The sequence below is a fragment of the Equus asinus genome, chromosome 5 (assembly GCF_041296235.1).
Source record: "Equus asinus isolate D_3611 breed Donkey chromosome 5, EquAss-T2T_v2, whole genome shotgun sequence".
NCBI classification, from domain to species: Eukaryota; Metazoa; Chordata; class Mammalia; order Perissodactyla; family Equidae; genus Equus; species Equus asinus.
In genome coordinates, this window is record NC_091794.1 from 90667810 (window position 1) to 90693777 (window position 25968).

The 25968-nt window shown below is 40.3% G+C and overlaps 1 protein-coding gene and 1 non-coding gene across 51 annotated transcripts in view; both read left to right on the forward strand.

Moving 5' to 3' along the window:
• Positions 1–25968, forward strand: part of PUM1 (pumilio RNA binding family member 1) — a 121626-nt gene that overhangs the window by 75877 nt on the left and 19781 nt on the right. For 30 of the 50 annotated variants that reach the window (XM_070510493.1, XM_070510490.1, XM_070510492.1 and 27 more), the window contains 5 exons: positions 4136–4287; positions 9336–9474; positions 10764–10907; positions 12065–12361; positions 13442–13678. In XM_070510493.1, coding sequence (XP_070366594.1) covers positions 4136–4287; positions 9336–9474; positions 10764–10907; positions 12065–12361; positions 13442–13678 — 969 coding nt within the window. The remainder of the gene's footprint in view (positions 1–4135; positions 4288–9335; positions 9475–10763; positions 10908–12064; positions 12362–13441; positions 13679–25968) is intronic. The other 20 variants (XM_070510498.1, XM_070510499.1, XM_070510500.1 and 17 more) reach the window with 3 other exon arrangements.
• On the forward strand, positions 9587–9662 carry LOC123286193 (small nucleolar RNA SNORD103/SNORD85). Its single transcript, XR_006528463.1, has one exon. It is a non-coding gene; the product is annotated as a small nucleolar RNA SNORD103/SNORD85 (small nucleolar RNA).

Consider the following 25968-nt stretch of genomic DNA (forward strand, 5'->3'; position numbering starts at 1 on the left):
CACACGTCTGTGTCACCCGTGGAGATTTCTCTCCTGATTTCCAGTGACATCTGCCTGCCAGCTGGATATCTCTGCTTAGCTGTAACCTCAGACTTGAATGTATTCAAAGGCAAATTAATCAGCTACCTTCTGTATAGGTATTTTTGATCCACGGAACCACCAGTTGCCCATATGTATTTCGGGAATTTCTCCCCTTGCCCAGGTCTTCCTCCTACCTCTAGTCAGCCGTGGTCTGGGTCCTTATACTCTTTACTTAGGCTTTTGCAGCTGTTCTCTTACGTGTTCCTAATTTCCTTGCTTCTCCCCACTCCTTCACCCCCGCTAAGTTATTCAAGAAAACTGTCTCGAACACAAATCTTAACCCTTTCACCCTTCTGCTTAAACCCGTCGTTGATTTCTGTCTTATCCATCCTAATATAACATACTGCAGTTATTATCAAACGTGGCTGGTCATTCCAACCTACCTGGATGGTGGTGGTCTGTTGTTCTTTGAGATCAGTACTTTTAAGAAGCTGCCGTGACATTCTGAGAATTTGCGAGGATGGAGACCCGTGATGTATAGGAATCTCTCCGTGACTTGTACATGCTGTCTGTACACGTCCACCACTTTCTCCCCCTCCAAACTGGCTCACATCGTACTACGTTCTAACAATACTAAACTGATTTTAGCTTGCTGCGGATGCCACACTGGCGTAGGTCTCCGTGTCTTTGGACCCTATGGTCTCCTTAGTCCTTTGTAGTAAACTCTTTTCCCGTTCTTTTTTTTTGTGTGAGGAAGAATGTCCGTGAGCTAACATCTGTTGCCAATCTTCCTCTTTTTGCTTGAGGCAGATTGTCACTGAGCTAACGTCTGTGCCAGTCTTCCTCTATTTTATATATGGGATGCCGCTACAGCATGGCTTGATGGTCTTTGTGTAGGTCTCTGTGTGGGCTATGGACTCGTAAACCCTGGACCGCCAAAATGGAACGTACAAATTTAACTGCTATGCCGCTGGGCCGGCCCCTCGTTTCCCATTCTTTGCCTAGGAAACTTCTTAGCTGGCGTTGTCACTTCTAGAAAGCCTTGTTTTACTCACCCTTCCCTGTTCTTTCTCTGTTACTTATTAGCGCTTTGTGTTTATTTGCTTCTGTATGTATACGTGAGCGTATTTCCCCTGAGACTGAACTCTTTCAAGGGTAGGCATTTTTGTTCTTTGACTCTGTGTGACACAGTTGCTGTCACCATAGTGGGGTTATAAATATGTGGTAGATTGAATTCAATGTTAGGAGAAACTGAATGTCTTCCAAAGTAAATATTCTGTGGGGCCAGAGCCCTCCAAGTCATGTTAATCATGACCAAGTGTTATTGTAAGATTTCACTTATTATATAACATGCGATTTGTAATTATGAACTCAAATGCAGTATAGAATTTCTCATTTTCTTTAGAATTGTTCACATTTTGGCGTGGGTTGTAATGGGAATATATGTAGTATAGTTTCTCTGTGCCCCTTGCCTTTGGCGGATATAGAATGCTCTTCCTACCAGAATGATCCTTGCTAACTGCCATTAATATTTATTGAACTCTTATTAACTCTCTGCCAGACATTGTGCTGAGTGCTTTTTCTCTCGTAGAAGTTACTGGATGATTTTGCAGGTTAGGAATTTGGGGCTCAGAGAGCTGTTAGGTTTGTGGCCACACGATTTAAACATTGTAGCGTCGGGATTTGACTTAGGTCATGCACGTCACCAAAGGATACGTTGTCCATGTTACCTTGAATTGTCTTCTCAGTACTTTCTTCCTCTACTAACTTACTACATGTTATTTGAAACAGTTCACCAGTCTTAGGGATGACACACTTGTTCTTGCTGAGATCACAGTTTGGCGATGAAAATCTTGCTTTTTGTAGTCATCATGTCAGCCAGCCTGAAAATAACTTGAGGGCTTTCACCTAGAACTGGAAATGTTAACTACCCAGACTGTGAAACTGCGTATTCTCATGGGGTGTTAATCACGTAGGAATTGAAGCAGGCATCCTCATGAACCAAGCTCAGTTCATGAGGCGCCCTTGGGTATTTTCCTAAACTCAGCCATAGGCCGCCTGACCAGGGAACAGAGTAGCAAGGCAAGTTGAGAAGATGTCAAAGCTGGTGTGAATGTGTATGGGAACCGTAGCCCGTGTACAGTGGAGGTTGGCTTTGCTGGCTTTTGAGGGAGGCTTGGGACTGTCATTGCAGGTTGCACACCAATCCTTCACGATAGATGTGGCAACCCTCCTACACCTATTGCACCCATTTTACAGGTGAGAAAACTGAGGCTCAGGTGGGCCCTGCACTGTGTTGTTTTTCTCTTTCGTTCTTTTCTTTAACTGACCCAAACCCACCCTGCTTTATAAACACTAGTCAGATGAGTTTGGGGGCTCACCACTCATTTTAACTTGCAGGTGTGGTTTTTGGACTCTTCAGCTTCTGATAAGTTCAGAATTTTTAACGCATTTGCTTGTTAAAAGAATTAGTTCATATTGCAGCATAGCTTTTCTAAGCAGTGCCTTCATTTTGCACCCAGATGTGGTGTCTCCCAGTGGGCACCCTAATAAACAGAGCTGCTTGATCTTGGCTCAGCCCACAGGTACAGAAAATACCAAATGAGAATGTCAGAGCAATTTTGGACAGTGATATTATTTGACTTATTTGTGTTTTAGAAGCTTAAAATGGGAAAACAAAAAACGTGCAGTTTCTTTTGCTTTGGAGTGTGTGTTTCTGTAGGATTAGCTCCTGTGTGAGATAGATGGGTTTGAAACACTCTTTGGAAGTCCGTTGGAAGGCATGGTTGTTACTCAGTCACGGTGCACATGTTTTAAACTCTCCCTTAACTAAGAAAGTTCTCAGTGGAGATGGGTTTCAGCAGATATGAGGAGCTGGCTTTGAGCACATGTCTTGGCTCGCAAATATGCAGCCTTGGTGTTTCTTGCCACCAGCTTCAGAGAATTCTATGGTTTAGATTTCTGCCACACCCAGGTTGCTGCATAGCTCTGTGACTTCTCTGTTGCCTCCTCTGAGTGGCAGAGTCTGCAGCTGCAGCTTGCTGCTCAAGAAGGTGAACAGAGGGGCCGGCCCCGTGGCTGAGTGGTTAAGTTCGCACGCTCTGCTTCAGCGGCACAGGGTTTCACTGGTTCAAATCCTGGGTGTGGACATGGCACGGCTCATCAGGCTATGCTGAGGCGGCATCCCACATACCACAGCTGGAAGGGCCCCAAGCTAAAAATACACAACTATGTACCAGGGGGCTTTGGGAAAAAAAGGAAAAATAAAAAAAAATTCTTAAAAAAAAGGTGAACAGATAATTTAGGTTAGAGCGAAATGCTTAGTTTTGTTTAGGGTACTCAGCAGGTCTGTAAGAAGCCAAGATGTTATATATTTTTTGTTTCTATTTGTTTTCAACTTTGGCTTAAATGTAAAATTTCATTTATTGATATCTAACGGTAGTTGTGTTGAATACCTTTTGTGACTTTAAAAGTAGAAATAGGAAAACCAAGCCTCTTAGAATTGAGCAGTGGAGGTTCAGTGGAGTGTTGAGGTTTTGTTGTCAGAAGACTGATGGATCTTCTTATTTCTGGAGGTAATGAAGCACCAGGACCCCTGTCCCTATCAGTCACCTCAGGTGCCATCTTCACCAGTGAAAGCAGGGTACCACGTCATCTTTTGTTGTGTTCCATCACTTCCAGCACATAAACTCTCCATTTATTTCCCTTCTAACAACAGACTTCGTCTGTATCTATCCTGTCTCCTTTCTTTCTCAGAGGAAAAACATGCCTTTGCCTTCCTCCTGACCAAGGGCAAGTCCTCCATCTGTCCTTAAGCCCACCCCCTTGAGCTTCTATCACTTATTCTCCCTTTCAGTATCTGCGGTGTTTTGTCCTTCGCTAGCTTCTTTCTCTAGTCCTGGAGTATATTACTGACTTTAGAAGACTTTGGTGTGGGGATCATGTATAATATTTTCTGTATTTAAGAAACAGAATTCATGATTAGCTAGAGGGAATCAGTATATACTTAAGTTAATATTTTGTAGTAGGATGTGCTGAGTCAGATGTAGTGTTTGGAAACCCTGAGATGATTCGACTAGCCTAACCTTCCTTACCTTACTCTTGCTGTTTTTAGGCCCAGCTGTGGTCCCTCACCAGTATTACGGAGTTACGCCCTGGGGAGTCTACCCTGCCAGTCTTTTCCAGCAGCAAGCCGCTGCTGCCGCTGCAGCAACTAATTCTGCTAATCAGCAAACCACCCCACAGGCTCAGCAAGGGCAGCAGCAGGTAAATGTAAACAAAATGTACTCCAGCGTCGTGTGAATTTTAGTTATCGCATATGATTGAAAGGTAATGTTGCTCCTGATAGAGAAATGCTGTGCATGGGCGAGTTCCCTCTTATGCGTTCTCTGAGTTCAGGCTCAGAGTTCACTGTGCTTGTGGAATGCCTTTTATGTGTTAGGTCCTTGGGCATGTAACTAGGTGAGATCATGGTATTACATATGAGAAAACTGCTTAGAGGATTGTCCAGTTAAGGGTACTTAGTTGGCAAGTGGCAAAGTGTGTATTCATACTGACAGTAAAATTTTCTTTCTACCATACTATAGTTAACCTGCTAAGCACCGTTCTCAGATCACTTCTGGCTCTCTTACCAGTTAAGTTGCCATCAAAGGGGAGGTACTAGTTCTTCAGACTGCTTATTTATAACATCTGTTGAATTGGTTATAAATCTTAAACCTGTTATATCTGTTTTAACTTATAGGAATAAGAGCTTTTTAATTGAGTTGGGAAAGGATAATAACTGCAAAACTAAATATAGTCATGTGCCCCATGAGACGACATTTTGGTCAGTAGCGGAGCAGATAGACAATGGTGGTCCCCTGAGATTAGTACCATAGAGCCTGGGTGTGTAGCATGCTGTGCCATCTAGGCTTATGTAAGCGCACTCGGATGTGTGCACAGTGATGCAGTTGCCTAATGATGCATTTCTCAGAAGGCATCTCCGTTGTTAAGGGACACATGACTGTGTGTCTTTTTATTTTTAATAGGCCATTTTCTCCTGCTTATTAGAATAACACCTATTTATTCCTGAAAATTGTGGTGAATTGGAAAACTCAAAGAAAAAAAAAATCACCCTAAGTCTTCATGTCAGAAAAAAACAATATTAATGTTTAGTATCTGTCATTCTAGCCTCATTATTTAATTTCTGCCTTCTAAAATTGGGATTATGCTTTCCACATGGTTTTGCCTCCTGTTTTTACACTTTTCCATGTTACCTAATGTTTGCTGGCTGTATTAAATCCATCAAAGACTATTCCATACTTTATTTTCACCAGTCCACTATTATTTGGTATTTAACTTAGCAGTATTTTGTGTTATAAATAGACTGATCAATATCCTTTTGCATAAGTCTGGGATTATTTCCGTGGAATACATTCCTAGAAATGGAATTTTTTTCAAGCAAATAAAATGAGCACTTAGATTTAGGCTTTTGATATGCGTCGCAAATTAAATGTGTTTTTTGAGACAAAACACCATGCTCGTATATGCACATATGATAGGATCCAGACAAGAGTTCTTTGCTTTTTATCAATCTCAGTAAAAGAGTATATGTTTAATTTTTTAGATTCCACAAAATTATAGGACAAACACAGGTCTTGAAATTCTAGCTAGTTTGTCCTAGGTCAGTATTTTTATAGTAAGATATTGGAAGCTGCTGTGTGATTTTCCTTGCAATAGTGTGAGGTATCTAAGGGAATTCAGCAGATAATTTCTTGAGAGAATCAGTGGTGTGTATCAATAATAACTACAATAGCTACTCTTTGTGGACAGTCGGTATTTATTTGTGTGATCATCTTTGTGTTTAAATGGCTGCCGAGTTATTGTGGATTTGGAGGACAGAAGTAATTACCATGTTTTAAAATTAGGTCTAATAGAGTAAACAAGAAAAATAGCAATAGTACAGTACTTCTTATTGAAGACTTTCTGTTTAAAGCTAAGTGTTCCACATATAATTTCCTTTACTTATTATTATTTTTTTTCTTGGTGAGGAAGATTGGCCCTGAGCTAACATCTGTTGCCGATCTTCCTCTGTTTTCTATGTGGGATGCTGCCACAGTGTGACTTGATGAGCAGTATGTAGGTCTATGCCTGGGATCTGAACCTGTGACCTGGGTCACCAAAGTGGAGAGTGCAAACTTAACTACTATGCCACTGAGCCAGCCCCTCTTTTACTTATTCTGATTCTGATAAATATATGACTTCCCATCCTAAGATTGAGGAAATGGCATTTGTCTACTCAGGGTCACACAAATATTAAGTTGTTAAGATTTGAACACAAATCTATAATTTCCCAACCTGTGCTGTTTTCTGACCATATTGTGATGTCTGCAGTTATAGAAAACCTCAGATCTGGGTTTGTTCTGTCTCTTACCAGGTCGCAGCTAGGGCAAGTTGCATGACTTCTTCAAATGTAGATTCCTTAGCTAGAAAATAATCATGATAATTTGCATTTCAGAGTTTTCTGTCACCCATAGTTACAAACCCTACTATGAAAATGTTATTAGCATTACTTTTTAATAGGGTGGCAAATTTTAGTTTGTGTTATTTTTGCCGATTTCTCTCAAGTTATTTTAGGAGAATAGAATTTTCTTGGTGAACTGCTTTGTCATAGTCATTGAAAGGGGAGACCCTTTTAAACTTTGCTTTTTGCCTTTTTGGCCTTTACATTTTATCAGAAAGCATTTGTTATGTTCTAGGCACGCCAAGTATTCCAAATCTAATTGCTGGAACTTTCAGCAGACTCAGTGACATTCCAGCCATTCCATCTTACTTCTGATTCCTTTTTCATCCTTTTTGAAGGTTCCTTTGACACTTGATAAAATTGAATTCTCTTCTATTTCAAAATGTTTGTTAAAGAAAAAATCCTAGGTGTTGGGTTGAACCCAAGCACAGGTGGTAAACTTGGTGGTGAGTTGGTGTTGGAGATTGCGTTGTGAGAGAGCAGAGTTTAGAATGGCTTCTGCACTGTCTTGACTGGGGGAGACTGTAGATGATCATCTAGTGAGCATGGTGAACAGAAGGATGAATGGTTATTAATTAAAATATCCCCATGGAGCATCTGCTTGCCTGTTAAGTACAGGTAGATTTTACTGAGTTTAACTCAGCACCTTTGGCGAGAAGTTTGAATTTAACAGCTTTTGCATTGTGAAGATAGGTAGTAAACCTACTCCTAGGATAGTGCTTTACAAATAGATATTGAGTCATTTTTCTTGATTTTGTTAGATGTTAAAATGTTGCTTGTGAAATTTTATGTATTTGTTTCCATAAAATCCAGACCCAGTGGCTCTTGGTGAAATTGAAATATATGAACTTTGGCAGCTGACTTAAGAACTGTGATGTTTCATCAAGGTAGCACACAGATTTCTGGAGAGTGGGCAAAAAGGAAACATGTCACTGTCTTCATTACAACAACACTCAATAGTCTGGACCACCCCTTTATTCTGGCACCTTGTCCCTTCCCCTATCCCCTGACCTTTCCACACAATTTCTAATCACACACAAGCCTAGTTGATTATGTCCTGTGAAAACGAACCTTTCACTGAGTTTTTTTTTTGGGTGGGGGGGTGAGGAAGATAGGCCCTTAACTAACATCTTTGCCAGTCTTCCTCTGTTTTGTATGTGGGATGGAGCCACAGCATGGCTTGATGAGCAGTGTGCAGGTGCACACCTTGGATCTGAACCTGTGAACTGTAGGCCTCCGAAGCAGAGCGTGTGAACTTAAGCACTGTGCCACTGGGCTGGCCCCTCATTGATGTTTTATTAGTTCTTGAGCTGTTAGTATTTGCCATATCTCTGTACATGCTGTTTACTTTTCTTAGAGTGAGAGGTCTTCTGGGTTATTGGTTAGGCATCTGCTAAGTCTTGGCCCAAACACTCCCCTAGGCAGCCTCCCTTCACTCTTCTATCGTTGTAGATTGAAGCACTCCTTCTCTTGTAAAGTCTGTTAGATTCTTTAGGTCATAAACAGAAATAAATTGCCTAATATGTTGATGGCAGTTAGCTGTTGGTTATCGATTGTCTCTGGGGTACCAGGCATTGTGCCTTGCAGACGTTAGTTCTAATACTCCCAACACGTCTGCAAGATGAGCTGTTACTCTCAGTAGTTTTACAGATAAGGAAATAAGAGTCTTTGGGTAAATTAAGTGTCTAGCATCTCTTCTTGCCAATAAGGACAGTGTTGTCCACTTTATGCTCATGTAATAAATATTTGATTGTTGGTGTGTTTGTCTTTTACATTTTTTACCAAATGTTTTTACCAAGAATAATCTGTACCCACGTTCTGACCACGTGTCTTTTATAAATAGCAAAGCGATAGTGAAAACGATCTAAGAACTCTGTCTTTGAAGACATTGCACAATGCGTCGTCCATAAACTTTGGTAATTTTTAGCCTTGGTCTTTGGGTTTTGCGTTTTTACTTCCTGGAGTATATAGATCTTCTGGAGTAGATTCTTCGAGAATTCGGAGTGTTTACCAGCATCTTGATACCTGTTTAATAAAACGTAGATCCTTTATCACAGTCGCAGAACTAGTTTTCTGCGCTCACGTGTCAGTGTTCTTGACAAATACTCGTCTCCATTTAGACTGCTGTGTGTTTGTGGAATGTTATGGCAGGAGAAATAGAAACAGGTCAGAAGCCTCCTACATCAAATCTGGAGCTCATTTGGGGCCATTTGGGCCTTGATGAATGGGAATAGTATCATAGGGTAGAGAAAATGCTCTCATATTCCGTAAAGAAAATACAACTTCTTTTGTGTGTGTGTGTGTGTTTTTTAAAGACACAGGTATTTTATCTTAATTATGTGGGTAAATTATCCTTGTTCGTCCTGTCTAGACCCCCTCCCCCACTCCATCGTACTCTTCCTTCGTCACCCTCTGTTTGTCAGAGCACTGACGTCTGTTATAGTTACTGTTGGTTGTCTGTCTCATTCACTAGATCAGAAGCTCCAAGAGGGCAAGGGCTTTGTCTTGTTCATTGCTTTATCCCTAGTACCTGCCAGATGGTAGGCATTAAGTATGTGATTAATGAATGAATCAACACTTTTATATGCTTTTGACTGCTTATAAAGATAATATGTTTAAGAATTGTAGAAGGAAATTTCATTATATGAGATGTTAATTGAATTTTCATCCTAATAGCCATGCCATATAAAACCACTATGAGAAAAATGGTTTACAACTATTAATTTTTAAAAGTCGACCAGACGTAGAGCACATGGTAGGACTTAGGTATTGCCAGTGAGAAAAAAGTAATTGATTTATTTCTGTCTCCCAGGTTCTCCGTGGAGGAGCCAGCCAGCGTCCTTTGACCCCGAATCAGAACCAGCAGGGACAGCAAACAGATCCACTAGTGGCAGCTGCAGCAGTGAATTCTGCTCTTGCTTTTGGACAAGGACTGGCTGCGGGCATGCCAGGTGAGGCTGCGTTGTTTGTCCTAATACCTTAAGAAGAAACTCTGTCATTGGGGGAGATTGAGAGGAGAATCGGCAGTACTTTCGGCTTGCTTAGGCTTGTTGTGATTTGGAGACTGGCAAGGATGACACACTTGCCCTCACTTAGACCCTAGTTCATTGATGAGAGCACCTAGTTGTTCTGAGCCAGTCTTAACCTTGTATGTTGGAGATCTGTGATCTCCACACACAGCTTGGAATATGCTGTTTTCCTTGAGTGACGATCAGGGATAAAAGCAGTGGCCAGGCTACTTTAGCATCACTCCAGAGCTTTAGTTTTTATGCTGATGTCTTTGAACAGCATTTTTAGGAAGAAATTCTTAGCATTCCTTCATAGGGTCATCCCTGACGTTTCTTGGTTTTCTCCCAAACCAACAGTAGAGGTGCTTTGTAGCTGCCTGCCTACAATTGAGATATGTATATATCTTGAATATATGTTATTCTGGGCTCAATGTCACCTGGTCCTGTTCTTTTCATGGATTGGATGTAGCCTGAGGTGCTTCCTTTGAAACAGGTCCTTGTGAGACCTCAGCCTGAGTTTATGGATTCTTAGTGACCATGGAGCATAGCCTAATTAACTGATCTGTTTATGAATTCAGTGAGTAACTTTAACTTGCCTACTGTGTTTTGTTAATTACTGAACACTTCTGTTTTATTGGGAAGTCACCTGTGGTTTCTTCTATGGCTCAATGGGATTTGGAGATTCCATCTCATAGGGTATTGAAAGATCCTGTTGGGAAGCTTGTTTAGGTTTTTCCTGCTAACTTGCAGGATATTTGTACTGAGATTATTATGTGGCATGAAAGTACTATGATTGTAATCATTTGTACCCTCTGTTATTTGTGTAGTCAAGGAAAAAAAAAACAATTGCCAGTGTATGATTGCTGGTGATAACTTTGGTTAGCACTTTGAAGAGCCACAGGTATTCCCTGTTCCGCCAAGTTCCTTTTCTAACAGGTAGTGGGTGGTAAATAACACTACCTCTTATTGTGTTGGATATCATGCTAGGTCTTTCACATTCGCCCTTTCATCTACACAAGAACTTTATGAGGCAGGTATTATCTTCATTTCACAGATGGGGAAATGGATACCCAGTGATTGAGGGTCATACAGCTGTCTAAGTGGTGAAGCCAGGATATAAATCTAGGTCTGTCTGTCCCCAAAGCTGAGTTTGTGACTATTTACAATATGCTGGTGCTCAGGAGGCATTTGTTAGTTTCATATATACTTATATGTTGGCTTGATATTCCCAGGTTATCCGGTCTTGGCTCCTGCTGCCTACTATGACCAAACTGGTGCCCTTGTGGTGAACGCAGGAGCGAGAAATGGTCTCGGCGCTCCTGTTCGACTTGTAGCTCCCGCCCCAGTCATTATTAGTTCTTCAGCTGCACAAGCAGGTGAGCTTAGATCCTAGTGGACTCATGTCAGAGATCTAAAGGGGGTGACAGATGATATCCTTTTTTGAGGAAGGTTAGCTCTGAGTGCCGCCAGTCCTCCTTTTGCTAAGGAAGAATGGCCCTGAGTTACCATCCGTGCCCATCTTCCTTTGCTTTTTATACGTGGGGCACCTGCCACAACATGGCTTGACAAGCAATGTGTAGGTCCACACCTGGGATCCGAACTGGTGAACCCAGGGCCGCTGAAGCGGAACATGCAAAGTTAACTGCTGTACCACTGGGCTGGCCCCAGATGATACTTTTAAAATACGTTGAAAATAAAATACTTTGACAATTCTCAGTGTAGCAATTCTACACAGTAATATTTCAGACAGAGAGTCCAAAGCAGCAAGTGACCTCAATTCTGGTTCTGTTGACAGCAAGTACCAGCTGGTTAGCAGCAAGGACTTGCTCCAGTGCGGGCGTCAGAAGTTGGATTACTCATTGAAGATGGCACCCTTGGCAGAAGTCCAAGGCTAATTTTACAGTAATCCATGTCATCGTTTTAAGATAATGTGTGTTTTTCTTGTTGGTTTTTTTTTTTTTTTTGGTGGTTTTCTTTTGCGCTGGGGCAGGGATGGAGAAAGTGGGAGGGAGGAGTAGTAAGGAGTGGCAGAGCATAAATTTTGGTTGAGGGGTAATAGGCTTTATTTTAAGCTTTATGTGTATTTGAAAATGAGGAACCAGTGCGGGAACATCTTGAAGAGAGCAACGTGCTCAAGTGTCTTAGGAGTTGGAGGGACTCTAGTATTTGGTCGCCAGTGGTTCTTGAAAAATGTCCTTAACATAGGTATTTGTGGAACTTGAGATTTTAGGAAGTGGTTGTATTTAAAATGAGTACATTTGATCTCTGTACCTGTTTTAAACTCAGACCCTTTAAAGCTACCACCGTCGTGAACTTGGCTCCAGTGGTATTTTGACTTCAAATTGACAGTTGAAATAGAAAATAGAAGCTTCAGATGAAGGGATCAAAGACAGATTTGTATAGTTCTTTACAAGGTTTCCGTCTGCTTTGAAAAGATCTGGCAGCATTAAAAGGTTTTCTAAAGGATAACAGTGTAGTTTGGAAATATGGCCGGCTCCTTTAACAGCCAGATGATTTGCTTTCTTCTTCATAGCTGTTGCAGCGGCCGCAGCTTCAGCAAATGGAGCAGCCGGTGGTCTTGCTGGAACAACAAATGGACCATTTCGCCCTTTAGGAACCCAGCAGCCTCAGCCCCAGCCCCAGCAGCAGCCCAGTAACAACCTGGCATCCAGCTCTTTCTATGGCAACAACTCTCTGAGCAGCAGTTCGCAGAGCAGCTCCCTCTTCTCCCAGGGCTCGGCCCAGCCCGCCAGCACGTCCTTGGGATTTGGAAGCAGCAGTTCTCTCGGCGCCACCCTGGGATCGGCCCTGGGAGGGTTTGGAACAGCAGGTAGAAATCAGACTGATGTGCTGTTAAAACTGAGTTTTAATTATGTTTATAATCTTTACAAAACACTGACAATGCATGGAACCCTGGACAGATACCACAGGCAGATCTGGACCGAGCCCCGTGGGAATCCAGCCGTCTCACGTATCTTTGAGATGATGGACTGTTAAAATCATGTGATACAGTTGGGGCCTGTTCTAGGTTTATGCTCATGTTGCTACTTATTTATATTCTCATAGTCAATTTGTTTCAGGGAGTAGAAAAGCAGGGGAGATTTTTATAGGCATTGGGAAGAATGTGGAGGGAAGTATAAAAACGTAGATGTCAAAAAGTGAAGGAGGAGGACTTAGCAAAGATCACGGGTTAGCGAACTCCACAGTCTGCAGGCCTTAGAGAGTCTTGGGGTTTCTCTAGTCTTGCGAGAAGTATTAAGGTGGATATTATGGAAAAGTGGGAGGAAGGAAATTAGACCAAGATATCTTTAATGTTTTGATGGGAGAAAAAAGCAGGAAGTAGTAAGGTAAATAATGGTATATTGTGGTGTTTGTAAAATAGTGTAGTCTCAAAAGAGAAGGGCATGTTTGGGAGAAAGTATCTTAAATTGGAATTGGGGCCTAGTAATAACTCTTGATTGAACCCATTGAGAAAACAGGCTTTCATATATAATTCTTATGTAGTGGGGCAATACCCCATTGACATATCTTTTTTCTCTACTCCATTTTTCTACTAGAACCTTTGGGTTGATGAAAGGCATTCTTTCCAGCCCATTTTCTTTCACCTTTTCCATAGCTTATGTGGCCGTCAGAGCTTTTAAACCCACGCCCACCCCATAATATGTGACACAAAAGGAAGGTCAATTTAGCATACGTGTGATGGTTTGAACAGAAGTTTCTTGTTAACTTAAGCCATGTCCTCTTTATTACTTTACCTGCCCCTAGAACTGCCACCTGAACGGTTAGGCCGTCTCTGCTGACAAATTTGCGGTGGTAAGGAGTCTGTATCAGAGCGTTAGGAACAGATCACTGGGCTTGTTCTTCGAAGAACAGGCCTGTTCTTATCTGCATTGTTTTAATTCCATTTTAGTTGCAAACTCCAACACTGGCAGTGGCTCCCGCCGTGACTCCCTGACTGGCAGCAGTGACCTTTATAAGAGGACATCGAGCAGCTTGACCCCCATTGGACACAGTTTTTATAACGGCCTTAGCTTTTCCTCCTCTCCTGGACCCGTGGGCATGCCTCTCCCTAGTCAGGGACCAGGACATTCACAGACACCACCTCCTTCCCTCTCTTCACACGGATCCTCTTCAAGCTTAAACCTGGGTAAGAACCATTACTCTAACCCCACCTTGAACTCGAGAAATCTCTTGCCACTGATGACATTAGAAGTACTTTGCATAAGCAAAGGACAATCCCTTTATCCCAGAAGTGTCCTGGGTGTTGCCTTCCTTAAGTACCTCATGTTGTTTAGGCTGTACCTAGATAGCGTAGCCGTTCTGGATTTATTAAAGTTGGGTTTACCCCCTGGATATTCACTTCAGCTTTAGTGTGAACGTCTTGTTCTTTGGCTACATGTGAGAAACTTCCATTGTAAGCACAGTACAGACTCATTTTAAGTAAAGCTGGAAAACACAGAGACATAGAGAAAAAGAATGTATCACCACTGAAATATCACCATAATTAATATTTTGCCTTATTTTTCAGACTCTCCCTCCATGTATACATTTAATATCTTTTTCACATAAAACATTTTATTTGAATCATTTTCCTAGATTGTTAAAAAAAATTGTATATACTTTTTAAACTGAATCGTATGCTAATGAGTATAGAAATGTGTTTCCCGATTACATGGTTAGGTTGTTATGTCTATGGGATTTTAAAAATGTTATCATCTAGATCCTGGAAAACGAGGAGGGAAAAGAGGATCCTAAACAGTAGGCTGTAAGACCGAAAACTTGTACTAACACTGTGGATGGCATATTTCTAAACCTTTGCAGAGATGGGAGATGGTGCATTCTCCCTTCCTCCAGTTATTTATCAAGTTTGGATTGTGAAGTACTGATTTATTTTTTGGATGGAGAAAGTTGAGGCATAGAAGTAGAGTGACCATATAATTTATCATGCAACCCAGGCCACTTCTGAGAGTGAATGGGGGTGCTATTAATAATTACTCTGTGGTGACAGACCTAAATCAGGACTGTCCTGGTAAAAATCATCATGAATGGCCACTTTGCCTAAGAAGAGTCTGGGTTTTTTAAATCCTCTATTTATTATTATTATTATTATTTTTTTAAGTAAGGCTTTATTTTTTTAGAGTAGTTTTAGGTTTATAGCAAAATGGAAGCGAAAGTACAGAGATTTCCCATATACCCACTGCCCCACACATGCATAGCCTCCCACATTATCAGTATCCCTCACCAGAGTGGTACCTTTGTTACAATTGATGAACCTATACTGACACATCATTATCATCCAAAGTCCATAGTTTACATGGACGTTTCCCAGTTTTTAACCAGCAAGATTAAAAATGGCTTTATGGGCTCAAAAATGAGGACTGACTAAAAATGAATAGGATGCTTTCGTTGGGAAAGACAAAGGCTGGGAAATGATTATAAAAATCAAAAGAAGTCTTGAAGGGGGTAGGATAATAAAGTTATTATTCTAGAACTAAGAATGCTATCTCTGAGTTTCAGAGATTAGTTTTAAGGCAAAACTATGTATCTGTATATTTACGTATACATTTGTGTGTGTATCTTAAAATTTCACGCAGTGAAATCTATAGTGGTGGAATTCATTGTCTCAGGTTATCTATGGACATTACTTTAGAAAAGTTGTAGAGACATTCCAGGTTGGTAAATCAGTCCATATTGAATAGATAAGGGAATGGGTGCACATTGCACAACGTTGTTTCCTAGTGACAGAATGCCTGGCTTTGAAGACTGAGGGTTGCTGCAGAATTATAAGGGATGGGTGAAAGTGCTAGTTTACTGTGTAGATGGAAGGACCTAATGTTTATTGAATTGTTATTATGTGCTACTCTTAATTGTTTTGGGTGCTGTACATATAACTCTGGAAGGTATAGGTGTTGTGCCCTGATCCAGAAGCGAGGTATTACTGACTTAAATATCTTGCCCAAGTCTTCTCATATATGAACAGATGTACAGTCAAACCTTTTTGACTCCAAAGCATGCAGTGTCAGTGTGCATCCTGTCACATGATGTGCCCAGCGTATCTTTTAAACCCGTGCATTATCAAATCCAGAAATCTTACCTTGTAATTCCTTGGTCTAAACATTTGAACTGTGTCAGCTCATACTGAGTACTGAACAAACTAAATCTGCAAAATGTTTTTTGTAAAGAGCCGGATAGTAAATTTTTTAGGTTTGCAGGTCAGATGGTCTCTGTAGTGAATATTCAACTCTGCTCTTGAAGTGGGACAGCAGCCACAGACAAATGTGAATGAATGCGTAGCTATCTTCCACCAAAACTTGATTTACAAAAGTAGTTGGCAGGCCAGATTTGTCCTGTGGGCTGTAGCTTGTCAACCCCTGAACTAAATGCTGTGGTTTTTGGTGTTTGAAAATGGAGCTGGAAACGTTGCTTGCATGCATAGTGCCTTTCCTCTTTCCAATAAGTATGTCAGCAATTTAATGAAATACTTCCTCCTTCCTCAATTCATGCTTCCCTGTAAAGTAGGAAATAACTATCCGTGCGAGTTATTTCGTGTTTTAATTACTCTTGCTGTTTGCCTAGTTTTAACGTATCTTCCCTTTTAAAAAAACATCAACCTTGTTTAAGCGATTTAGTTTTAAGTGTTTACATTGGACTTGCCTTGTTGCATGTAGTGCGTAACTCATGCACGTCATTTCTGAGGAACCTTGTGTCTTGATCGGTAGAGCTTTGCCTCAGCTCAGTCTGTTTCCTTGAGAAAAGGGTTCTTGTATGCTTTAGTTTTAACCTAGAGAAAATAGAGGTTTGGTACTTCGTTTCTGAGAGTGTCTACGAAAACCCGAAAGACGTTTTGGTGCAAGAAATTTATTCCTTTCCCAAATATGTATTGGCCACCCCTAACATAGCTTCTATCATTAATGCTACTTCACTGCTGCCACCAGCCATGGGTTCCGTTCTTGGATCACTAACAACCCTCTTAAGCCTTCGTTCATTGTGTTCGTTCATGTGTTAAATAATGAAATAACTGTTTCACACAGGGACGCTTAAACTCAGCATGGTTTAATGACATTCGTAATACTACACAGTAGTAAGTATTTGAATGCACATTCCAGCATATGTCTCTGATATCCCAGTGTGGATCTTTTCTCCATGATATAATTTTCACGCTTCCTCCCAGTAATCAGATGTGTTATGATACTCTAAAAAAAATCAGTTTAGTTATTTTTCTCATTATTTGTTCAGCAGTCACTTCTTGGATGCCTGCTTAAGACTCTTCAATGCTTGTCCTGTTACCTCTTGTTTAAAGACCAAACTTCTTTTTTTTTTAAACAACTTTATTGATTTATATGTTCCATATCATGAAATTCACCCATTTCAGGTGTACAATTCAGTGATTCTTAGTAACTTTCTGAGTTGTGCCACCATCCTGATGAGTTGGTTTTAGAATATTTTCATCCCCTCAGTAAGATTCCTCATGACCATTTACAGTTAATCCCCATTCACACCCTAGGCCCCAGTCAACCACTGACTGACTTTCTGTTTTTAAATTTGCCTTTTCTGGACATTTCATATAAATGGAACCATACAGTATGTGATCTCTTTGGTTTGGCATCTTTCCATCTCATGTTTTGGCAATTTCATCCGTAGTGTAATGTGTGTCAGTAGTTTGTTCCCTTTGGTTGCTGAGCTGTCTTCCATTTGGTGGGTATACCACATTTTGTCAACTACTTACAGTTGAAGATGTCTCTTGATTACTGTTTTTGGCTATTAGAAATAACGCTGCTATGAACATTTGCATGTAAGTCTTTCTGTGGACACGTTTCCATTTCTCTAGGGGTAGAATTGCTGAATTTTATGTTAGTTTTGTTACGTTTTGAGAAACTGCCAAACTGTTTTCCAAGTTCGTGTGCCATTTTCCACTCCCTTCAGCAATGTATGAGGGTTCCAATTCTCTACATCCTCACCAACATTTCTTTTTATTTGTCTTATTTAATACAGCTATTCTGGTGGGCGTGAAATGGTATGTCTTTGTGGTTTTAATAGTTTTTTCCTTAATGACTGATGGTGTTGAACATCTTTTCATGTGCTCATTAACCGTTCATATGTCTTTGATGAAATGTCTGCTCACTTTTTTTGTGCATTTTTTGATTTAGATTGTCTTATTGAATTGTAAGAGTTCTTTGTAGATTCTGGATACAAGTCTTTAATCAGATATGGCTTTGGATATACAGTCCTGGGCCACATAATGACGTTTTGGTCCATGAAGGGTTGTGTGTGAGACAGTGGTTCCATAAGATTAGTACGGTATAGCTGAAGCGTGTGGTAGGCTGTACCATCTGTGTTTCTGTAAGAACACTGTATGATGTTTGCACAGTGACAAAATTGCCTAACAACACATTTCTCAGAACGTATCCCTGTTGTTAGGTGACATATGACTGTATTTTCTTCTGGTCTTTTCGTTTTTTCAGTGGTATCTTTTGAAATGCAATAGCTTTTAGTTTTGATGAAGTCCAATTTATCATGCTTTCTGGTATAGATATCTTTGCCCAGCTCAGGCTCTTAAGGATTTTCTACCATGCTTTATTCTAAAAGGTTGATTGTTTTAGCTCTTATATTTAAGCCTGTGATCCATTTTGAGTTAATTTTATGTATTGTGTGAGGTGATAGTTCATCTTCATGCATGCCTCATTTTCCCCAGCAAAGTTTTGAAATTTTCAGCGTACAGGTCTTACACGTCTTCTGTTAAATTTTGTTCCTACGTATTTATTTTTCTTTATGCTTTTGTGAATGGAATTCCGGTTTTATTTTTGGATTGTCTGTTGGTTGAACATAGAACTATAATTGATTTTTGTATGTTGATCTTGTATTCTACAAATTTGCTGTACTTATTACTTCTAATTAATTAGTTCCTATTACTTAATTCTGATAATTTTGGGTGGATTCCTTAAGATCATGTTACCTGCAGTAAAGCCAGCTCTCCTATCTGGATGCCTTTTCTTTCTTTTTCTTACCCGATTGCACAGGCCAGAGCTTGTAGCACTGTGTTAAGGAATAGATGAGAGCAGACATCCTGGCTTTATTCTTGATCTTGGGGATAAAATGTTCCTCTTTTACCTTGAAGTATGATCATTGTAGGTTTTCCATAGATGCAGTTGATCAGGTTAAGTTCCCCTTATATTCCAAGTTTAAGAGTTTTGTCATGAATGGGTTTTGGATTTTGTTAAATGCTTTTTCTGCATTTGTTGATGATTATATGGTGTTTATCCTTTGAATATGTTATGTTACATTAATTGCTTTTTGGATGTTAATCTAACCTTGCATTCCAGGGATAAATCCCATTTGGTCATGTTGGATTTGGTTTGTTAATAGGCGTGTCGAGGGTTTTTGCATCTATGTTCATGAAGGATATTTATCATTTTCTTGTCTTGTGATGTCTTTCTTTGATTCATTATCATGGTGATACTGATCTTATAAAATAGGTTGGAAATGGACCATCCCCCTCTATTTATTGGAAGAGTTTGTGAAGTATTGGTATTATTTTAAACATTTGATAAAATTCAACGGTGAAGCCATCCTGGCTTGGTGTTATTTGTGGAAAGATTTTTAATTACTAGTTCAGTTTCTTTACGTCTTACAGGTTTAGAGTTTCCATTTCTTCTTGAGTCAGTTTTGGTAATTTGTGACTTTCCAGGAATTTCTCCATTTTATATAAGGTGTCAAATTTGTTGGCGTAGGGTAGTAAATTTTTATTTTTATTTTTTTATTTTTTCTTTTTCTCCCCAAAGCCCCTGGTACACAGTTGTGTATTTTCAGTTGTGGGTCCTCCTAGTTGTGGCATGTGGGACGCCGCCTCAGCATGGCTTGACAAGCAGTGCCATGTCCGCGCCCAGGATTCCACCTAGCGAAACCCTGGGCCAGCAAAGCGGAGCGCATGAACTTAACCACTCAGCCACGGGACCGGCCCTTTGGGTGGTAAATGTTTACAAAGTGAAATCTTCCTCCCGTTTTCCCTCTCTCAATCCCCCTCCCATCTCTCGCATACATAAATATACACACATGCATATGCATATTTAGAATAGTTTTTTATGACCCCAAGCAAGGCAGGTTTTGCAAGTATTTATTTTGTTTGGCCTAAGTATGTGTTATATTTCTCAATTTAAAAGTATTGTTTTTGTAATTAGTAATATTACTATTTAATTAATATTACTAACAACTAGGTCTGTAATCCTCATTTGTGGTTTATATGTGGGTTCCTGAGGCCTTGAGGCTCTCACCTGTACCTAAAGCATCCATCTCTAATAAATTCCACCTTTTACCTCAACAAGGGAAAGTAAAGGATGTGGATATGAGTAACCCAAAAGTCTAGTTCTTACTTTACGTTTTCATGCCCTGCCTACCCATGGATCTCTCCATCCTCTACCCACCCCCTCCCCACTTCCTGAAATGCTTCTCCAGCTTATGATTTTCTCCACAATCCCCAGATTGTGCCGTTTTTAAACGCTAAACATCAAGAAGCAGCAGGTGTAATTTATTATCAGGTACATGGTTGAGAACTTCCCAGGCTTTTTATGTTCCCTGGGAGAAAAGTATTGTGCCTGTTGATTCCCACAGTGTTGAAATACAGTAGAAGTGAGCTCTAATGTTCATCATCTTTTCAGGGCGAAAGAATGCAAGCGTTTAGTTTTATTGTCATGATAGAATTCCTTTCTTCTTAAAATTGATTCTTCCTGTCCCTTAAATTCAAGGTTGTATGTGTTCTTAGTTTTTTAAGAAAAACAAAATTCAAACACAAATAGGTTTTCTCTGTCCCTGCCTGAGCAGCGGTAGGTGATTCTAATTTATCGTTCAGTAAGCGGTACTGATTTCAGGCTAACTAGTCACGTATGCCTTTAGGTGCTTGTCCTTTCTGAAGGGAGACGCAGTATTTGTGGTTGCTCACCTGGTTCTCTGAAAGTGACCTGTCGTCTGTAAAACTAACCACGTGAAAGTTAACTTAGTTTGGACTCAGTATTACATACTAAAGACAATTTATCTCTTAGCTTATTTCAATTTAGACCTACCTGGCTATGGTATTAGGGGGTAGATTGGGGAGAACTTACTTTATAAACATTTCCGTGAGCAGTATTGCCTCTGCCTGTGTTAATACAGAGACAGATGTTGGGGAATTTATCTTTAAAGGCAAATACGGCAGGGCTTTGCCCATTAGGCAAAGATCTATGAGTACAAAAAGCAAAGGAACCAAAACATTCCATGTAGCAAGAGGTTGGAATACTAGATGGCTACTGGCAGAAAAGCCTTTCATAGACTGATGTAAAACAGCTGAAGGCCGTGTTAATTTAGCACCGTATATTTTTTGTTCATCCACTTACGTGTGTGTGTTTGTGGAATATTGGCCCTGAGCTAACGTCTGTGCCGGTCTTCCTCTATTTTGTGTGTGCGGTGCCTCCACAGTGCAGCTGATGAGTGGAGCGGGTCCGCACCTGGATCCAGATCCGCCAAGCCGAGCACGTGGAACTTTCCGGGCAGCCCCTCACCCTTTTACTTTTAACCTATGTTTGTCTTTGTTTTTAAAGTGGGTTTCTTGTAGACAAGATATAGTTGGGTCAGATTTTTTGACCTACTCTGACAGTGTCTTTTAATCGATACATTTACACCATTGACATTCAAAGTGATTATTGATGTAGTTGGACTAGTATCTATCGTGTTTGTTACTTACTGTTTTCTATTTGTAGCCTTTGTTCTTGTCTTTTTCTTCTACTGTTTTCCTTCCTTTTGTGGTTTTAATTGAACATTTATGATTCTATATTTTCTCCTTTCTTAACATATGTTACTTTTTTTTTTTTTTTTTTACTTTTTGGTCGTTGTCCTAGTTTGCATCATACATTACAGCTAATCCAGATTCACTTTTCAAATTAGATGATACCACTTCACGAGTAGTGTGAGTACTTTATAATAAATAATTCTAATTCTTTCCTCCTGTCCCTTGTATCATTGCTGTCATTGATTTCACTTACCTGTAAGCATACATAAGGGTATATAAAATGATACAAGCATAAACATTGTGTAATTGAATACGTTGTTGCTATTATTATTTTGAACAAACTGTTTGTCTTTGAGATCAATTAAGAGTAAGAGAAATAGGGGCCAGCCCTGTGGTGTAGCAGTTAAGTTTGTGTACTCCACTTTGGCAGCCTGGGGTTCGCTCGTTTGGATCCCAGGCACAGACCCACACGCACTTATCAAGCCGTGCTGTGGCAGGCGTCCGACATATAAAGTAGAGGAAGATGGGCACGGATGTTAGCTCAGGGCCACTCTTCCTCAGCAAAAAGAAAAAAAAGAATAAGAAATAAAATTTTTTATTTTACCCTCACTTATTCCTTTTTTGAAGCTCTTTTCTTTATATAGATCACAGTTTTCGACCTGTATTGTTTTTGCTTCTCTCTGAAGCACTTTTAACATTTCTTGCAAGACAGGTCTACTGGCAACAAATTACCTCAATTTTCGTTTGCCAGAGAAAATCTTTATTTCTCCTTCACTTGTGAGGATAATTCACAGGATACAGAATTCTAGGTTGGTGTTTTTTTTTTCTCTCAAAATGTTTAATACACTCCACTCTCTTCTTGGCTTGCATGCTTTTTGAGGAGAAGTCAGATGCAGTTCTTATCTTTGTTCCTCCATAGGTAAGATTTTTTCCTCCCCTGGCTTCTTTATTTTTTCTTTATGTTTAATTTCCTGTAATTTGAAATGATGTGTGGAGGTGTATTTTTTTGGCATTTATCCTGCTTGCTGTTCCCAGAGCTTCCTGGATCTGTGGTTTGGTGTCTGACATTAATTGGGAGAAATTCTCAGCCATTATTTTTTCAGATACTTCTGTTCCTTTTTCTCTTCTCTGGTATTCCCATCATGTGGGTGTGATATCTTTTGTAGTTGTCGCACGGTCCTTGGATGTTCTGTCTGAGTCTTTGTTCTCCATTTTGGGGATTTGAGGATTCTGCTGACAGATCCTCTAGCTCAGAGATTCTTTCTTCATCTGTGTCCAGTCTGCCAATAAGTCTGTCAAAGGCATTCTTCATTTCGGTTACAGTGTTTTTAATCTCTAGCTTTTCTTTTTGGTTCTTTCTTAGGATTTCCTTCTATCTGCTTACGTTGCCCGTCTATTCTTGCAAGCTGTCTACTTTATCCATTAGAGCCCTTAGCATATTAGTCACAGTCATTTTAAATTCCTGGTCTGATGATTCCAACATCCCTGCCATGTATGTTTTTGATACTTGGTTTTTCTCTTCAAATTGTGGTTTTTGCCTTTGAGTATGCCTTGCAGTTTACTGATGACAGCCATGCCTGATATCCTGGGTAAAAGGAACTGTTGTAAGTAGGCTTTTAGTGATAGGGTAGGGTGTGGGGGAGGGGGGGTGTTCTATAGTCCTGGGATTAGGTCTTAGTTTTTTAGTGAGCCTTTGCCTCTGGACTGTCCCCTACACAAGTGTTTTTTAGGTTTTTTCTTTATCCTCCTTTTGGTAGGACAGGATGGTTTGAGTAGGCTGGAGTTGTGTATTTCCCCAGGTCAGTGTCAGCGCAGTCTCTGGTAATAACCCGGCCGATTAGGTTCTCGTTAACTAGTTTCCCTTGAGGGGGGCAGACTTTGTTAATAAGTGCTCTGGCCTATTTCAGAATTGTTCCTTTTCTCTTCACCATGCTGGAAGCCTGAAGAAATTTTTTTCTGATATTTATTGAGGGACCTGGTTTGGCTCCTGGAGGTAAATCTTACAATATTGTGGGGGCTTCCTATGACTGGGTCCCCCTGGAGTTTCAACTCTCAGAGTTGTCCACACTGAGCCTCTAGCAATTTGTCAATTACAGTTCAGGTTTTCCTATTCTGGTCCTTACTGGTTCTGGCCGTAGTTTCCACCGGTCCCTGCTCTGGCAGCTGTGCTGGTCTTTATTCGCCTGTCCAGTCTTGGGGCAGTGGTTTGCTGTGTGTCCTCCCCTCTCTATGGATCCAAGAAGAACTGTTGATTTTTCAATCTCTTCAGCTTTTTACTTGTTGTTAGGATGGAATGGTGACTTGCAAGCCCCTTACGTGTGGAACTGGAAACATGAAAATACTAGTGTAAAGAAAACATTTAAGCCCATAATTTCTGTGGAATGTTGTCGTAAGACACAGCTCTGTGATGTCAAAATACTGTAGAAAACTGTGAAATCACTAAGGGACTCCCTTTGAGCCCCTATATGAAATGTTCCTTTTCAAACAAGGGTTGTGAATTCAGACGCTTTCAGGGGCCGCCTCCAGGGGCACGGGTGTTTGGACACAAGTGCATGTAGGTGTGTAAACTGTAATTAACTGGAAAATACCGTTTCTGCATATTCCCCATCTAAAGGAGTTTCACTCAACAAATACTTACTGATGGCCTGCTATTTGCCAGGTGCCTTTTCAAAAACAACCAGAAAACTACAATTTTAAGCAAAAATTTCTACTTTAAACACTGGTGTAATGTTTAAAGAAAAATTACTTGGCCTAGGCAAAATACTCCTGTTAACTTTCAGTTTGCCATTTACAATATAGTACCTGGGGAAATTTCTTTTCTTTTTTTCTGATTTGTATACTTCCTTTGTCAGTAATAAAAGCTGTGTGCCTATGTGTGTGTATGTGTGTGCTTTGTGTGTGTATGCTGTCTGGTACCCAAGGAGACTAGAGCCAAAAATCAAAACTGCAAGGCACATGTATGAAGCTTTATTGGAGGTTTTCCCTGTTACTCACTCCTGCCCTTTGTGGTATGCATCAGTCAGTATGCTTTTGGCCACAGTAACAGAATCCAACTAATAGTGGCTTAAATGATAAGTGCGTGTATTTGCCCACATAACTGGAAGTATAGAGGTAGGACAGTGTTCAGAGTGGTCCTGTCATTCAGTTTTGTCACCAAGGACCTGGCTGCCCTCTGTATTGATATGGATGTTTGGTTAGGAATTTGGTTTCTGATTCTCTCTTGATTTGTTACCTTTCCCTAAATGCCTTTCTTAGTGAGCAGGTTCTTAAAAACCTTTAGATTGTTCTCAAAACTTTGTGCATTCGTGCTCTTCTTTCTCCTTAAGCATGTTCCTTGCTATCACACTCTCCCAGTACCTGCTGACCTGCTAGATTACCGCCTCTGCACACTTCTCCACAATCTTGGGTCAGGGAAGAAAGAATTGTTTCTGAAGTGGGATATAGGAGCAGCCATATGGCTACTGTTCTCTTTTCTTGTAAACCTCCTCTCTTCTTTAAAGAAATGTTTTCTGTTTGGATTAAGAAATATTGTGGAATTTTACAGCAATAACAGTGTTCTTTAGAACAAGAAAATTTGATATAACTAAGTCTGAAAATGAGTCTCGTGTAGTTGCGAGGGCACTAACTCTGGAGTCAAGAGTCCTGTGACAAATTCTGGCCATAATTTTGGGTTTTGTATCTTTGGACAGCTTTTCACCTCTTTGGGTCTTAATTTTGTGTTACATAAATGGGAATTAGAAATTCCTTTTCCAAAATGCCAGTGAGGATTCAGTAGAAAGTTTATATGTAATACTTCTAGCATAGAGCCTGGCTGGCATAGGACAAAGGCTTGGTAAATGTACGGATTTTAACACTGAGCCATTTCCTTTTGGATCTGTCACTTTCATTGAGACCCAGACCTTTGAAGCTGGGCCTTAGAATTCTGTGGAGAAGTCCAAGCTGGGTATCATTTTATAGCTGCCATTAAACTCATTCATTGGAACTCAGGAATAAGTTGCTGGGCAGTTCATGCTGGGTGGCTTTCCTCGCGGGTCCTGCATTGTTATTCATCTACACTGTGTGGCTCGTGTGGTACTTACCTGCTTTGCTTTTTTGTTTAAAAGTGGGGGAAAAAAAGAAAAAAGGCTTCACATCCTTTTCATAGTATAATCTAAAGTTAAAAAAAACCATTGTAACAAAATAAGAATCTTGAAAATACATACTCATTGTAATTACTACTCTACTCTATGTTTTGCTGAGCCTTTTGGTCCTATCTCTATTTTATCTGTCTAGGGATTCACAGTTACTATTCCCTTGTCATCATTCAAAACAGCAATGTCAGTAGCACAAAAGTTGTTGCTATTGCAATCATTTCAGCTCTGTCCCAATAGAAGGTGTTACCAGCTGCCTGTTCTTGATGAAGAACTTGAAAACCTTCCGTTTCCAAGCTTCGGTCCTTCTTTTTCTATCCCTGTGTCTGTCTTTGGCCTGGGGTGCCTTAGTGTTTTTCAAACTTCTATTTAGTGGCACAACCATCTCTTCAAAGTTCTTTTGGCGGCTCCCTGTATAAAACAGACCAATCTGGGTACCCTGAATTTTTTTCAAGGAAGGGTTTCAAACGGGAGTGGGAATGACTCACCAATGGCAGGAATCTCCACAGAGCTCAGAGTGGAAAACCGGTGAAGTCTCCATGGATTGTTGTG